The following is a 16,415-nucleotide window of genomic DNA, read 5'->3' as shown; positions in this document are numbered from 1 at the left end:
AGAGATTGATTGATTCCTGGAACCCTCAGAGGAGGAAACTATGAAGACACGTGGTTGAATTAAGCATAGGTACAAAATAGAGAAATTATTGAGGATTATTTGGGCCCTCCTTTTTTTCCACCTTTCCCCAGAAACAATTTCCCCACTATGTTCTAGAACTGGCTGTATCTCTTCTGAGATGGAAGGGTTTGGTTTTTAGCTCTTGAGTGCTTCTGAAGGTACCTTAGAAAGGCTTGCCCTCAGTGGTTTTGAAACCTCTCCGGGGTTATCTGTGAAGGTGGCAATCAAGGATTTTGCTTTTTAAGTAAGCTTCATCATCCCACCTATGACATTTGGCCCAGATAGGGCTGCTCAGGTTTTTTCTCACAAGGGTTCTAGGGAAAACTTGGGTTGTTTGGCTATGCCAGTTCCATCTCCTAACATGTGTTTGAGCTCTGGTATCATTATAGAATATAAATTGATCCAGGAATGAGTCGCTCTTCCTAACTCTTGGGCTGAGTCACACCTATAAAAAAGTGAATCTGGCCTAGAGACAAAAATAAGGCCCCCATGGAGTTTTTAAAAAAAAAAAAAAAAAGACTCCCTTTCAGAGAGGAGGAAGACAGACATCTGAAAAAAAAAAAAAAAAAAAAAAAAAAAAAAAAGACTTCCTGAACTCTGCAGGGTCCGGACAAAGGTCTGCCAGTCCCTCAGCAGCAGAGGGGAGAAGCATCCAAGGGATCTTTACAGTGTGTGTGTCCTCTTGTTCCCACCTAATACCCACCTCCCCGGATCTTAGGCTCTGGAAGTGCTCCTGACTATGACAAACTGCTGGGGAGATAAGATCAGAGACCACAGCCCTGGGAGTTTTCAGGAATGTGACTTGCTATTTACTAAAAAATCTGCCTGGAGAAAGAAATGAGAGCAATATTTACCAGCTTGAAGTCAGGTGACCAATTCACCTCAGTTCATAATGTATCAGTTCTCTTTATTCATGAGTATTTCCAAAGATCCCAGCCACCTTCAACCCTATCAGAAATTATTCTGAAGTCTGGGAGGAAGGATCTTATATTTCCAAATAAACTTGCATATATTTTCAAAGCAATTCAAAATGCCTGAAAACAGGAGAGCAACCGGAAACAAAGTAAATCATCCCTTGAAAAAGATGTTCAGTGCACACTTAGAAACTGAGGGGAATCCAAGTAAACAAGGTAAAAGCACACTCATGAAAGGAGATGTCCTGGAAGACGGAGTCACAGCAGTCCTTTATTTCTTACTTTCAGAAAGTGACAAACTTATTTCGGAAAGTCTGAGTAAGATGGGGGAAGAGAGACGATTTCCTCCATCTCACTATGAGAGAAATATATGAATCAGTACCCAGTGATACATATGGCAAGACTCAACTTGTTCCAGAGATAGCCAAAATTTTTCTCAAATTCCCTTTCCTCTTTTGGCTATAATACAACCACCACAGACATTTCTACCTCTGCCTCCCTGATTGTACATGTTCCAAAAGGTCAATTTTTGTTATCTGAGGTAGTTATATTCTATAAAATTACCATAAACATTGAATTCATCAACACTAAACCACTGCTCCCAGAGAATTTACTGGGTTACATTCTTATGAGCCTCTTGTCAAATTTTCAACAACCCATCAATATAAAATATTGTTGATTCATTAATGGTAAACTCATGGCCAACAGCATCGTAATTGGTGCCTGAATGAAGTTTATCTAATGTAGGTATTACTTTCTCCTTACGGAACATCACAGGATTCTTGTGCCTAGAAAAACTAGACAGCACTTCAGATGACAACAGTTGGAGGCCATTTTAAATAGTGAAATCACCAACAAAAAGCATAAGAATGAGAAAAAACATGGCACTAGACCATGAAAAGGACACTTGGTTATTATACAGTCTGAAAGCTGAAACAAGAAGACACAGTGTTGCCCTGTTTGACCTATCTGGGAACATGTACTTTGAATGACTCAAGTTTTTTGCCCCTCTATGTTTGTCCAAGAATAACATCAAAAGCACTGTATTGATTTGGGGCTTACGCATAAATTTTAGTGTGTAGGCAAACTGGCAAATACAAAGTCTACAAATCATGAGGATTGACTGTACGTAGGTTTCAATGCCTTCACTGTGATCAGAAAGACAGTTACCTCAATAGGGCACTCATGACTAGGGCTGGGAAGTCAGGAAAAGAGAACCAGGTCCCAACTGCTACCTCTAAATTTTCGGTGAGGTGACAACCAAAATAGCTAAGATTTAACAGACATTATTAAATGACTTTAAAACATTAAAAATGACCGATTAATTCCGCTTTAGTTTTTGCTTTATTGTTAAACATGAGATGGGATACAGGGCCTCTCAAAATGAGGTTCATATTCCAAGTTAATGACAACTTGTAATTTATAAAATCTTTTCAGATGCCTGTCAAATTTATTCCAACTGCAGTTAGTTTTATCATCCTTTCAGATCAAACAAGCAAAAAACTGGATCCACAATTTATATTACCTATTAATTTTTCCATCTACCATAGCCTAAGCCCATTAGAATTCTCAAACCCTCCAAATAAAGAAGTTTATAAAATCACCTTCATGACAGATGGCTCTCCTTCAGGTTTTCCTCCTTTGACCAAACAAACAACATTAAAGATTTTCTACTTTGGGCTCTAGCAGTACTTAGTGCTACTCTAGTCCATTCTTCTTAAGATATAGAAAAAGGAATGTACCCTTCTTACATTCTTTCAGAGCAGGGTTGAAAGGCGACATCACCTACCATATTAGGTACTTTCTTGTAAGGACTACTCTACTGCATGAATCTCAAGTTCATTTTTTTTAGAAGTCACACATTAACTCATCATCATTGTGTGTTCCATTAGAGTAAGAAACTAAGGAATTACCAGAAAGCCTCAGGGCGGGGGAAGAAAGGCTCATCAATGAAGGCCTCATGTTCAGAGTCCCAGAATTTTTCTGAAAAGAAAACCATAGCCTTAGCAGATGAGCAAATGGGTCTATGATCCTCCACACCTCCAAAATTTCAAGAATCACCTCACTGTATTCTCTTTATAAAAAGCTTCAATGTATGAGATTAGTCAGTGTAATCGGGCATCATTCAGTATCTAATCCTGTCTTCCAAAGTTCTGGCCCCTCTAGCAAGTCATAATTTTATAAGGTACTTTGATTCTACTTTTATATTTTTAGGATACAACCAAACATACATTTCTAGCATTTAAAGGATTTTCGGTATTGTCAAATATATTTGGATTATATCTTAACCCACAGTACTTCACACAATTCACGGTTTTAAATAAAGACAAATTAAATCACATCTGAATTTGTAAACGTAAATATATTGTGATAGTGACAATTGCAATTGTTTCAAAATTAATGGAAAGCACGTCATTTCCTTGAAATGAACTTGGCGTAAAAGGCAGCAAAGAGGTCCTTGTAAGGGGTGTCTGAATCGGACTTGGTCAACGGTATCCGGCAAAGGCGACGAAACCTGGGAGAGCGCAGCAACAAGTTCTGCGAAAGGCCCATGAGGCTGGAGCAGAGCCAGTACAGCACGATCGACTAGAAAGAGAAGGAAGCGCGTGAATGTCAGTACCTCTCAACTCACCAAGGGTACCGGCGTCCAAACACTGGCACGCGGTGCAGGAGAAAACGACAGTGTGGGGAAGCGGCAGTGGGCCAGGACGGCAAGACACCTGTGGCCGCTGCCTGAGACCTGTGATGACTCTGATAGGTAAGAAAGAAGGCTGAAAGGGCGACAAAGTGAAAAGAAAGCAACAGGAGAGCTCTTCACAATAGGAAAGCGGGTGACAGAGAGCGCTCGGGCAGAGGCTCGAGGAGATCTCCCCTCTCCTCGTTGGCAAGAAAGCACCCTTTTCCCACACCAAGAGTCCTGACAAGCTGCTATAGTGGAGGCAGGGCACGGCGGGCACAGCCATTTAGGCTCCCTAGACCCCATTTTCCTCCACACAGTGATTTATCACCCCAGAATTTCCCAGGAGTCGGTTTCCTAGTCAGGAAGGCATAACCTTTGCCTTTTTCAGAAAGTCTCAACATTATCTTCCACTTTCTTTTGTACTTCCATTCACAGTGATTTATTTCGGTTATTGACTACATTCTGGAGCCTCTCAAGATCCTCCCATACCTACATCTGTTGCCAACTTTTCTCTGGCATCAGAATATGATGAGGCCCCAGAGGCAGGAGCCTGTGGTGGTTGAGTCCAGGTCCTGGAGCTGCACTGCCTGAATGGGAATTCCTTTTATTTGACTGCAGGGAAGTTATTTTTCCTTCTGCCTCAGTCCCCTCATCTATAAAATGGGGACTGAACTATCCCCACCTCAGAAGGCTGCTGTGAAAAAAAAGGGAGGTGACTCACACAGACAGGTCAGAACAGAAGGTGGCCTGTATTAAACACTTGCATTTGTTCCAAAGCAAATTTTGGGGGGCAGAAGGTACCACAGCCTCAAAGCAGATTAGCATACCAGTTACAGGCAGGAGCCAAACCCCCTCGAGGTGCCTGAGATACTTACGTGATATTAAGCATCTTGTAATGGATGAGTGACCTTGAATGAGCCTCTTACCCTCTCTGTGTCCGGTGAAGTGGAGACTGTAATAGCACCTACTTCAGGGCCCACTGGATGAATTACACGAGCTATTACACGTAAACCTTTTAAAATAGTGCCTGACACAAAGTCAGTATTGAATGAGGATTAGCCATTATCCTCATCATCATCTGACTTATCCCGTACGCAAAAAAGTACTCTGAAACCAACTATGGTAAACTACGAACTGCCTACTAAGAATCCTCTTCTTCCTTAGTAATAAAATTCTCATTTTAAGCTGGGTATACCGCCATCAAAAAAAAAAAAAAAAAAAAAAGACTAATTCCCAGTGTCTTCTGCAACTGGGTGTGGCCCAATAACTAGGATGTGAGCACGAGTGTTTGGTGTGACATCCGGCAAGGCTCCTTAAAGGGGCTAAAGGCACTTGAAGCACCCTTTCCCCATTCCTGCAAGATGAGCTCCAGCAGCCGCCGTGACCATGCTGTGGCCTGAAGGACAGAACGACGGGCTGTGGATGGTGGAGCATAAGGAAAGCAGCAGTCTGGTTCCTCACGTGTCTTCATGGAGCTGCTGCGTCAGTTCTACACTTAACTGCCAAACTCTGGATTCCCCGTATTTGGGGGAGTAAACTTCGAGGTATTTCAGACATTGCTTTTGAGATCTCTGTTACTCTCTTTAAACCCGATCCCTCACTGCAAATTCACTGCTCCTATTTTATGTGCTCAGGCAGTTTCCTCAGTCACCACTGGTATTATTTCTCCCCAGAAACGCAGTGAACCTGTACTGTTCTTTATTCATAGGGTATTTTACAGCAATATTACTGTTACATGGAAAGTACTATAATAAGCACTTGATGCTATTTTATTAGTTCTCACAGACATTATGAGGTCTACTTCAGAAATGTGGAAACTTACTTATTTTACACAGGATTAGTGGCAGTATTATTCCAAGGGACAGCTTTAAAAAATATATTTTTGATGCTGAAAATGCATCTGAAAATGCATTTCAGATTCCCAAGACAACGAAGTACTTTGATATATGCTGAGAGAGCACTAACTATCCCCGACGAATGAATTCTACTTCATGGTCTCTGTGCTGGCCCTGAGAAAAGACAGAGATAATACCTAAGACAGCTTTTGCCCTCTTTGCACTAAGTATCATTGGGAAATAAGCAAAAGGCTAAAAATATGAAATAAATGCAAACGTAAGTATTTTTTTTTCCTAATTCTATCAAAGTGTAATTACATACAAATGGGGGCAGGTGTACCTACCTCACTGGATTGTTCTGAGGTTAAACAAGATTACATATGAACCCGTATGGACTTGGTACAAAGTTTTGTTTCTTTTTTAAAAGCTAAATTCCTTGGCCCAGTCTATGTAGACAGAAGGAATTCAATATTTCAACTAACCGAACAGAACAAATACTATGTTTACAGTGCTGTGCAAGATGAAAAAAAGAAAGGAAGAAAGAAAAAGGAGATGAGAGTTAACTCACATTCACACAAAGGAAGATTATCTAATCCCAAGAAACACCAAGTGTCACTTGGTAATATTAATTACTACAGAAACTCGGAAACCAAGAAGGGATTTAGCAGTCAAAGGCAGCTCAACAGAAGACACGGAATCCTAGCCAGTCTATGTTAAGCACAGAGAGGACTGAGCACGGACTACACAGTGTGGCTGCTTACTCACCGAAGGCACCGTCGCGGCGACTGGAATCATCAACAACGATACCGCACGAACGAAGTACGTAACGTATGTCTGAAAACGAGACATTCCTATTTTTTGCAGAGCAAAAATCTGAGAGGGTAGAATAATAAATATACACAACGATTATTAAGCATATTAAATTAGACAAGCTTTAAAATACAATTTGATTTTTGCCTGGCCTCCACCTGTATCTTAATAGAAGCAACAAAAATTAAAACACTGATAAATGTATATAGCTGACCACCTATGTTTCTGGAAAACTTAATAATTAGGCAGATTCAAGGGAGCTTTCATCAATAACAATAAAGTAGATTCAGTTATATTAAACAGTATCATGGCATAATTTTTACAAATCAATGTTTATGAAAAATTGTAACACTGAAAGTCCTTTCAAGATAGGTGCTATGCATGAATCGCTACCCTTGTTTTAGTATCTAACCACAGTGCCTGGCATAAAGAAGGATCACAATAGGTATCTCAAAGGTTTGTGATCTGGCTGTACGGAATAAAGGTTAGAACCAGGCTAGGAAAAGCAGTTATGACTCATACGTAACTTACGGAAGAGACCGAACAATGAAGTGATTATGAGCACAGACTCCGGATCCAAACTACCTAGATTTGCATGGCAGCTCTACACTTCACGGTTATGTGACTTTGCATAAGTTACTCAAGCCTTCTGTGCCTTGCTTTCTGTACCTTAAAATGGGGATAATATTCGTACCTGTATCACAGAATTATTCTAATTAAATGAGTTAATTCATGTAAACTGTTTACAATAGTGCATGGCACATGATGTATATTACGGAAGAATAAGTTGTTTTGGTTTTTTTAAGATTTTATTTACTTGTTTATCAAAGAGAGAGAGTGAGCACTCACATAAGTAGGGGGAGTGGCAGGCAAAGGAAGAAGACTACCCGCCGAGCAAGGAGCCTGGTGCGGGACTGGTTCCCAGGACCCCGGGATCATGACCTGAGCCAAAGGCAGATGCTTTCCTTTTTTTCTTCCCCCCTACCCCTTCCCCGCAAAGGCAGATGCTTAACCGACTAAGCCACTCAGGCGTCCTAATAAGTTTTATTTTAACTTTTGTACACTGGGTTGTTAGCTGGTAAAAGGAAAGACTTAAGGACTGACATTAATTCACTGTGACCTTGTGTTTATCATTTGCTTCATTCTAATAAATATTCACTAAGTACCAACCACATTCAATTGTGCTAGGTGACCCTAGGGAAACATACTTGGACTACACATGGAGTCTTTCCTCAAGAAACCCTAGCCCAAAACATTAGAGTATCATCTTTATTCTTCTCATTTGAAAAAAAAGAAAAAAAAAAGAGGTTTGGGGCACCTAGGTGTCTCAGATAGTTAGAGTCTGTCTTCGGCTCAGATCATGGTCTCAGGGTTCTGGGACTGAGCCCCATATCCGGCTCCCTGCTCAGTGGGGAGTCTGCTTCTCCTTCTCCCTCTGCCACTCCCCCTGCTGGTGCTCTCTCTCTAATAAAAAACAAAAAACAAAAAACAGAGACCAGTGATGGATCTTTGAGACGAAGTTCTAGGGATCATTTCTAAAGTTTCTTCCAGTTCAAAGAGTCTATGTTCTACTCCATTAAGAACAGGTTAACAATTAAAGGCTTCCACTAAACTGCTGAGTAACACAGCACGGGATAATGGTAAGACATAGTTGACAGATCATGTTTTATATGTATGTGTTTTTCTATGCCATCACATAAAGAAACATTGACTTCTCTAGGGTCATACAGCTAAAAAAAAAAAAAGAAGAAGAAGACAATCAGACACTATGTTTCCTACTTGCAAATTTACATTTTAAACATATACACAAAATACCAATCTCCTGTGAGAATAAAACCATACTGATTAACCATTTTAATTACTGTCTTTACCAAAAGCAAATAAAAAAATTGTGTGTATTAGATTCATATAATTGTAAAGAGACTTTAGAAGTGTTCTAACTCAGCTCTTCCATTTCAATTATGAGCATTCTGCCCCCAGAGAGGTTAAGGAACTGGCCTAAGACTTGCCAAGGGCTGATTATGACCAGAAACCAAGGCCTCTCAATTCTAGCTCCGAGCCAGAGTATCACTACCAACTCAAACATTTATATCTGATCTTGGGACAGCATCAAAAATCCCAATAATTTAAATGGCACACAAATCTCATTTAAAACCACTGACCTCCACTATTAATAAATTGATGATACCAACGGAAATAGGCAGAATCCAAGTAGAATCCAGTGCAGTGAGATCAGGAAACCACAGGATGCCATCAGTAGCTAACTGTTCCTGAACAGAAAAACCTGCTAAGACAGTTTTATAAATAAAACATAGCAGAAGGAAATATACAACACATAAGTAGTCTAATTCAAATAGAATATCCTTCACACTAAAGACGTGCATTGGTTTCATTCACTTTTATTCCACAACATAAATCAGTCCTTCCTGCACTGAGAAAGCAGCAGCTCTCTGTAGCAAACACCTGCAGGAGCACAAAGATACACAGCAGTACTCTTTTCTAACTTATATTTGTATAATTGTCCACAGGCTACTTTCTGTTCAAGGTCTTTTCTGGTTAGAAATGCCTTTAAGCAATGCTTTAATTTATAGTTTCTTTCTTTCTTTCTTTCTTTTTTTTTTTTTACGGAGAGAGAGACAGCGAGAGAGGGAACACAAGCAGAGAGTGGGACAGGGAGAGGCAGGCTTCCCGCTGAGCAGGGAGCCCGATGTGGGGCTCAGTCCCAGGACCCTGGGATCATAACCTGAGCTGAAGGCAGATACTTAATGACTGAGCCACCCAGGTGCCCCTAGTTTTATAGTTTCTTAATAAATGTTTACATTTACATTTATAACTGTTCATGCTTTTCTGGTCCCTTAATTTTATAAATGGGAAAAATTCTTGGCCAGGAAACTGAATCATGGAGTTGTAACACTAATTTTATTAGGACTTCCATGAAGAACTACAGTTGACCATTAAACAATTCAGGGCTTAAGGGTGCCCTGGTGCTGGCCCTCCAAGCAGCTGAAACTCCGTGTATGGGGCGCATGGCTGGCTCAGGAGCAGAGCAAGTGACTCTCGATCTCAGGACGGTGAGTCTGAGCTCCACACCGGGTACAAGATGACTTAAAAATAAAATTGTAAAAAAAATCTGCGTATAACTCTTGACTCTCCAAGAACTACAGAAAGCCTAGTGTTGTCTGGAAGCCTTACCAACAGCATGTATATGCTTTAAATATCATATCCTGTATTCTTACAATAAAACTAAAGTAGAGAAAATGTTACTAAGAAAATCATAATGAGAAGCACCTGGGAGGCTGAGTCGGTAAGTATTCGACTCTTGATTTCAGCTCAGGTCACGATCTCAGGGTTGTGAGATCCAGCCCTGTGTGGGGCTCTGTGCTCAGTGGGGAGTCTGCGTAAGATTCTCTCTCCCTCTCCTTCTGCCCCCATTCCCTGCTCTCTCTCTAATTAAAAAAAAAAAAAATCATGATGAAAAGAAAATATATTTACAGTGCAGGACTGTAAAAAATATATCTCCAAGTGGACCTGCCCGATTCAAACCTGTGTTGTTCAAGGGTCAACTGTATTACTGTTGTCTTCTTAGATTCACGTTTTCTCAACATGGCTAGTTTGCTTACAGTTAATATTTTAAAATCTATACCCTTATAAGAAAGATGGTAAAAATATTCTAATTATGAAAAGCACAGGGTTTGTTTTTTTTTTTTTTTTCCTTTTTTCCCCCTCTAGAGTACAAAGACAATGTTAGAGCACTTATTTGGGGGAAACAGACTGCTATAAGAACTACCTTCTGAATGTGTGGCCCCTGTGCTAAAATTCCGGAGAGCAACAGACATGAAGATCCACATTGGAAACTGAATCCAGACCAATACAGTGGCTTTGAACGGGTGGCAGTTATCCCGAACATACAGTTCTGAAACAAGCCTCCGCATAGTCTTTAGATAAGTGAGCCTGGTTTGAGAGAAGAGGGGAAAAAGGGAAAGGAAAAAATATCATTCATACCCATAGCACAAACACACCCATGTTGTAGTTAATAGCTAAAATTTTGTGTGGGATTTTTAGTGGTCATAGACTATACTAAGGGATTGCCTAACAAGAGGCAAACAAGCCTTTTACTGAAAATTCTCTAGCAATGTACCCAAATTACATAACACTTTGATAAATCTGACATCATCAAATTATAAGCTTTGGCTCTGGTTGTCTTTGGCCAATTAGGTTTTAACAAGTGAAATTTTACTACTGGCATGGTGTGACCAGTCTGTATCACAAATTCTAAAGGTGAAAGCACATTTAACTCAAATCCCTCCATTCCAGCCAAGCTCAATTACCTGATCCCTGAATATACCTTTTGTAGCAATGTGATTTTGTAATATATATGCTCTTGACCTATCAAAATGGCTTCCATTCTTCAGCCAACTCTTTTACGAAGATTTTTTAAATCTGTTTCTCTGTTAACCTTATTCGTTATTCCTGTTTTTAAATCTCACTTTCTATAGTCTCCTTGAAGATCAAGTGTTGGGTCTTCATCTCTCAGTCTCCCGTAGCATGTTTTATACAATGCAGACATTGGCCTGAACCCAATACACTAGAATTAGAGTGCATTATTGCATAAGACAGTACACGGACATTCCAGGCTTTACAATCTAGACTCTGCCTACTCTTCCAACTTTATCTCTTGCTACTCTTCCTCAGACACCTGCATATTCTGGTGCCTACAGCACAGGCTATCCAATAAATCAAACTTCTACATCAGCACGCTTTGGAAGTCATTAAGTCATCTGTGTGGACAGTCCACCTGGCTGTCCGCCTGACAAACTCTGTTCTAGCCTTCAAGACTCAGTTCCATTGAAAATGCAAGAAACTCTTGGATGTGTCTTCCCAGACAGTCATCTATCTGTGCAAAGCTTGTCTGGAAAATCATCCTGCCAATGTTGCATAAATAAGGTACCAGTCTTGCCTAGGCTGCATTTATAATTCAGATGAGCAGCTTGCTAATCTGGTCTTTTGGCCTGGAGTTAGCACTCTTAGATTTCTCTGGTTAGTAAAACTTCAAAACTATTGTCAACTTTTTATTTTACCAAGTAAAGATATTAAGCTACCATAATGATTTTTTTAAAAGTCAGCCCTAACACTAAATAGAGAAGCAATTTCACACTGAAGAGCTGGCAAATTTATACACGTACAGGTAAAAATATACAGATAACCATATATACATTACATATATATATAATATAAAGCTCTTATTTTTCTCATTGCTGTGAACTGGTGAACACTTGATCACAGCCTAGTAAGGATTATAATTTGACTAAGTACTAACTTGGGCTGACGGAAGCAGGACTTACAAGTTCCCAGTGGATGACTGTAGGCACAGGACTGCAGCATGCATAGTTAAGCACCTTCTAAGGGCTTTCTAAGAGCGCAGGCAGACAACTAACCAGGGTAACCACAGCAGATAGACAGCACCTTGGCTACCTAACTTCTTCTACCAGAGCATTCACACTTTCTACCTCTCCCTTTTTGTGGGCTGCTGTATCATTCTTTCCAGAATGGTCAAGTGTGTAAATAATCTGTATCATTTGCTGGCTGAAATCCCAACAGACTAGCACAGTATCTCCATCCATGAGGCCTTCCCTGACTTTCCACTATGACTGAACTCCTTGTACATAACCCTTTTTATAGCATATAGCACTTAATTTAATCATTATTTGTCTTCAGGAGGCTGGAGTTCCTCATGAAGGAACTTGCTCGGTTTCTCCATTTCTTGCTTTCACCATACAAAACTCATACCACACAAGCTTCTTAAAATATTAAGGAGTGAAAGGACTACTTTGCTGCTAAAGCTACAGAACACCCAAACCTAGAATTAATATAATCACTTACGCAGTGTGTATACACGTACACACACACACACACACACAAACATATGGTCTATATTCATAGAATTAGCTTACCTGGCAACTCTTTTGGACCACCTCAACTGATTTGCACGAACCGCAACTTCTTGGTTAAGATGCCTTGCAATGTTTTTTATTTCTGGCTGTAAATTTTCCACCTAGCTAAAGAAAAAGTAGAATTTGTTATGAGCACATAAAGGATCATTATTCATAACTACTCAGAATTTTACTCTGTATTCTTCTCACTGAAAAATGTGGTTTACTGATCATCTCAAGAAAATTTAAGTCTAAGGATAAGGTGTTAAATTTGCTTAAGATATCTTCGGTTACAACCAAATTCAAATTCCAGCTTATACTCTTAGGTATGTTATCCTGGGCAAGTTACTTAAGCTCTAAAACTGTTTCTGCATATATAAAATGTTTAACAGCAACTACCTCAGAGTTATTATAAGGATTAGGTAAGAACTGTACCCTATACTTTAATGTTTCATTCCTGGACTTCTGAGTAATGATAACTGGGGAAAAAAAAAAGTCGTCAATTAAGTCTTTAATATGCTCTGTGACAGCCACAAAAAAACTTTGCATTTATTTCTGCTCTGTGTTAATTCTTTCTGTAAAGTACCTCACTGCCTTAATGGCGCTGAAGATTCCCTGTTTATGGGTTCCCCTCATCCCCAATAATAATTTGAAAACATGAGAACCATTATTCTTGAAGTCTTACATTTGAATAATACTTTGCTTTCAGAGCACTTTAAACCACATTATCTGACTTGATTTCCTAACATGGTGAAGTAGACCCTGAAGCTATTACTATCTCGATTCCACAGGAGAGAGAGAAGCCCTGAACCCAAGTGTCTGCGACTAACCAGAGTTGTAGGTGGTACAGCCTGAAAAAGGAAATCAAGTTTGCAAATGCCTGGCTTAGCAGTTTTTTCTAGTAAGAAAGATGAATCGGAATCCTCAGGGACAAACGATGCTGCAGACATACCGGCTGTTACAGTCTTTAAGACGGCAATTTTACAGGTTTCTCCATACAATTCTGCTACCGCTTCCTTTATTCGTCTCATTCTCCAACAGCAAGCCTGGTAACCACTAGGGCTTTGAGCACGGACCCAGCAGGGTAAACGCAGTGACAGGTACATGCGTCCCCAAACATCTCTTAACTCACATACCCAATGCTAGTCTTAGCAAAGTGGTCACGATCATTTACACTAAGCAACTCCAAGACGCACCCGGGGATTTTAAGCCCCCGGCAGACACAGAGCACCCCTCAGCAACCAAGCGGACGCGCAGGGTGCAGGTGCCCCTCACCTTGGCCAGGATGTAGTGTTGGTAGGCGGCCAGGGGTAGCGTGACAGCGCCGCGGAGGGCCACCGTGGTGAGACCGATGCAGGCCCACCAGGGCAGACCCGTGGCGGAGTGCACGCCGAGCAGCACCTCCTCCGTGCCCTGCACCGGCGCCGACGTGGCTAGAGCCTGGTACCAGCTGCCAGGGCCGCCAGAGTCCACTGCAGAGACGGACGCCACCGCCCACACCGGCGGAGCCGAGCGTTTAATGCCGCCCGCTGAGGTTGGCACCAGCAGCGGGTCCCGGGCCCCCAGCGGCAGTACGGACAGCGGCCGCAGCCACCTACCGCCCAGCCGGAACAGCATGACTGCGCCGGGGCTGAGCCAAAACACCGGCCTCTGCGACTAGCGTCGGAGTCCGGGCCGCCGGGGAAGCCACGCGCACGCGCCGGCAACCCCGGGCGAAAAATGGGCGCGCGCCCTCCCTCAGGCACGATTGACCTTCCTGGTCAAGGCAGTGACGTCTTGCGTCGCCCTCGAGATGACGCATTGGCGGGCAGGTCCTGCTTTTTCCACGCGGCACTGGGCGGGCCTTCCTGCGCAGACACAAAACTTTCCCGCGGCCGGCCTTGACCCGAGTTGCAGAGCTAGGGGCGGGGCTTGCGGCCTCGGGCCGGACTGGGCGGGCGCTAGAAGCCCTTGCCTCTTAAGTCGGTCTTCAGCTGGTACGTTTGCATTCCTTTTTAGTTAATTTGCATTCCTTTTAATTAAAACCAGTCGTTTGCTTTGTAGTGGATTAAATTCGGTAGGTGGTTTTCGTGACCTCGAGGGTAGCCTCCCCTTTTTTTTTTCTTTTTAAATTTCATTTATTTATTTGATAGAGAAATCACAAGTAGGCAGAGAGGCAGGCAGAGAGGGGAAAGCAGGCTCCCCGCAGAGCAGAGAGCCCGATGTGGGGCTCGATCCTAGGACCTTGAGGTCATGACCTGAGCTGAAGGCAGAGGCTTAACCCACTGAGCCACCCAGGCGCCCCGCCTCCCCACCTTTTTACGTGCACCCTCTTTGCCTCTGCGAGAGACGAGATGGATTACATTGCCAAAGAGGCAGCACGTCGCGGAACTGCAGGTTGGAGGGAGGCATGCGCTTCTGGCGGACTTGGGTGTTAATGAGCATCCATTATGCACTGGTCATAGTTCAGTATGTGGTAAAAAAATTTAACTGGCTCATCTGTTCAGTTAGCATTTTCAAACCCAACTGCAAACCGAGTGTCATTTTTATCTTCTATCATAAGTAGCAAAACTCAAGGATACCATACCATCTCCTTCCTTGAGGCGTTATCACTGGCAGGGAAACGAGGTCTTCACTAGAGCTTACATGTATCTTATAAAAAGGTTCAAGAGCCTGAACAGTAACATTAACCGTCTTCGAGTTAAAAAGAATACGGCTCATCTATACGTATTAGTTCTGACTCTTGTGTTCCTGGCAACAGTATACAAACTAGAATGGAGTGGGAGTTTAATCACATAAGGGTCACCCCTAAACCTAGAGCCCAAATTGGGTTGTGCGGAATAAAATGTTAAAAACAAACAAGCCTCCGACAAATGTTGGGTGATGTTAAGTTGCAGCTATGGTTCTTATTTAATTATGCACCTACACGAATTTTGACATGCGTTTAAACACGCAAATTCCAATTTATGCTATACAGAGATGTTCCTTTTTAAAAGAAAAAGGTAGCAATCTATCTCCCTATCCTTTTAAGTTTTAAAAAAGCAACCCCGGCGCCTGTGTGGCTCACAGCAGATCGGGTGGAGGTCCTGAACAGAGACCCCGCTTGGGCTCCGTGCTCAGTGGGGAGTCTGCTTGAGGATTCTTTCCTTCTCTCTTTGCTCCTTCTTCCCACTCATATTCTCTCTCGCTCTCTCTCTAGTAAATGAATGTCTTTTAAAAATATTTTTCAAAAACAAGCAAAAAAATAAAGAAGCAACTGGTAGCTAGTGACTACTAGTTCAATGTGGGAACAAATTTTAAATGGAAATATCTTCGCCTAAAGATTGTGGAAGTAAAGGAGCAAATTCTATGCTGCTGCATTTCTCTCCGTCCAGAGAACTGATGTCATTGGAAATTGGTCCTTCCACAGTCGCAGTTAAGCCCAGAGATTCTAACCGTTTAATATCCAGGAGAAACAGAGTTGATTAAGGTTCGCCTTTTCCAGAGTCACATATTATATTCTCGTTCTAAAGTGTTTCATTGCTTGAGTTTCAATATTGACCTAAATTTATATTTAACTTCTGCTAATTTCATATTAACATACATTTCTAAATTCATATAATAGGGATGATCAGAACTTATCTACTTGGTAAAGAATGCCGGGGTAAGTATTTGTCAGTTATATAGCTCAATACAAAGGGAGTGTTAGCGCTAATATATATGTACTGATTATCCAAAATTGTTGAGTTGCAGAGTACAGGACGATGAGACCATACAAACACTGAACAAACCAACTGATACCTTGTCAAATCTAACACTGCAAATGAACTTGTGCCGCATGCTAGAACATTTTTTTAAAGTTCAGCATTTATAATTAGCCATTCTTGTCTTTACTATGTCAACAATTAAATTTTTTTTTTAAAGATTTTATTTATTTGACAGCGAGAGAGAGAGATCACAAGTAGGCAGAGAAGCAGGCAGAGAGAGAGAGAGAGAGAGAAGCAGGCTCCCTGCCGGGCAGAGAGCCCTATGTGGGACTCGATCCCAGGACCCTGAGATCATGACCTGAGCCGAAGGCAGCGGCTTAACCCACTGAGCCACCCAGGCGCCCCTTAAATTTTTTTTTAACTTTAAGCACCTCAAAAATGATAGTTTCATTTTTTCCTGCAGTTTCTGAAATTCTTACTCATCAGTGCTGAACAGAGTGGACTCAAAAATTCAAAATTGG

The 16,415-nt window shown here is 41.5% G+C and overlaps 1 protein-coding gene across 3 annotated transcripts; it reads right to left on the bottom strand.

Moving 5' to 3' along the window:
* Positions 1 to 1,119: 1,119 nt before the first annotated feature.
* On the bottom strand, positions 1,120 to 13,953 carry LOC123937351 (cytochrome c oxidase assembly protein COX18, mitochondrial). Of its 3 annotated transcripts, XR_006817460.1 has the most exons (7): positions 13,505 to 13,953; positions 12,251 to 12,351; positions 10,087 to 10,250; positions 8,462 to 8,586; positions 6,255 to 6,362; positions 5,477 to 5,663; positions 3,434 to 3,560 (listed from the first exon to the last, which is right to left on the bottom strand). XR_006817460.1 is itself a non-coding variant. In XM_045998138.1 (6 exons), exons 1-6 carry the CDS (start codon positions 13,844 to 13,846, stop codon positions 3,387 to 3,389), a joined length of 1,014 nt encoding a protein of 337 aa, XP_045854094.1. In that variant the 5' UTR covers positions 13,847 to 13,953; the 3' UTR covers positions 1,120 to 3,386. The 3 variants fall into 3 exon arrangements, 2 of the variants coding, with proteins under 2 accessions (XP_045854094.1, XP_045854095.1); XM_045998138.1 differs by lacking the exon at positions 5,477 to 5,663 and having other exon boundaries at positions 1,120 to 3,560; XM_045998139.1 differs by lacking the exon at positions 5,477 to 5,663 and having other exon boundaries at positions 1,120 to 3,560; positions 8,462 to 8,583.
* Positions 13,954 to 16,415: the final 2,462 nt, after the last annotated feature.

Source organism: Meles meles, chromosome 2 (assembly GCF_922984935.1).
Source record: "Meles meles chromosome 2, mMelMel3.1 paternal haplotype, whole genome shotgun sequence".
In the NCBI taxonomy this organism is placed as follows: domain Eukaryota; kingdom Metazoa; phylum Chordata; class Mammalia; order Carnivora; family Mustelidae; genus Meles; species Meles meles.
This window is presented reverse-complemented; position numbering and strand designations above follow the sequence as displayed.

Bases quoted from the DNA above. Each gene is read 5' to 3' on its own strand.
- LOC123937351 (XM_045998138.1), bottom strand. From the start codon at position 13,846: ATGCTGTTCCGGCTGGGCGGTAGGTGGCTGCGGCCGCTGTCCGTACTG. The intron at 6,363-8,461 runs GTCAGTGGTTTT...CTACCCTCTCAG, and splicing joins TCAATTTATTAATAGTGGAG to ATTTTTGCTCTGCAAAAAAT. The intron at 3,561-6,254 runs GTGAGTAAGCAG...TTCTCTTTCTAG, and splicing joins TCGCCGCGACGGTGCCTTCG to TCGATCGTGCTGTACTGGCT.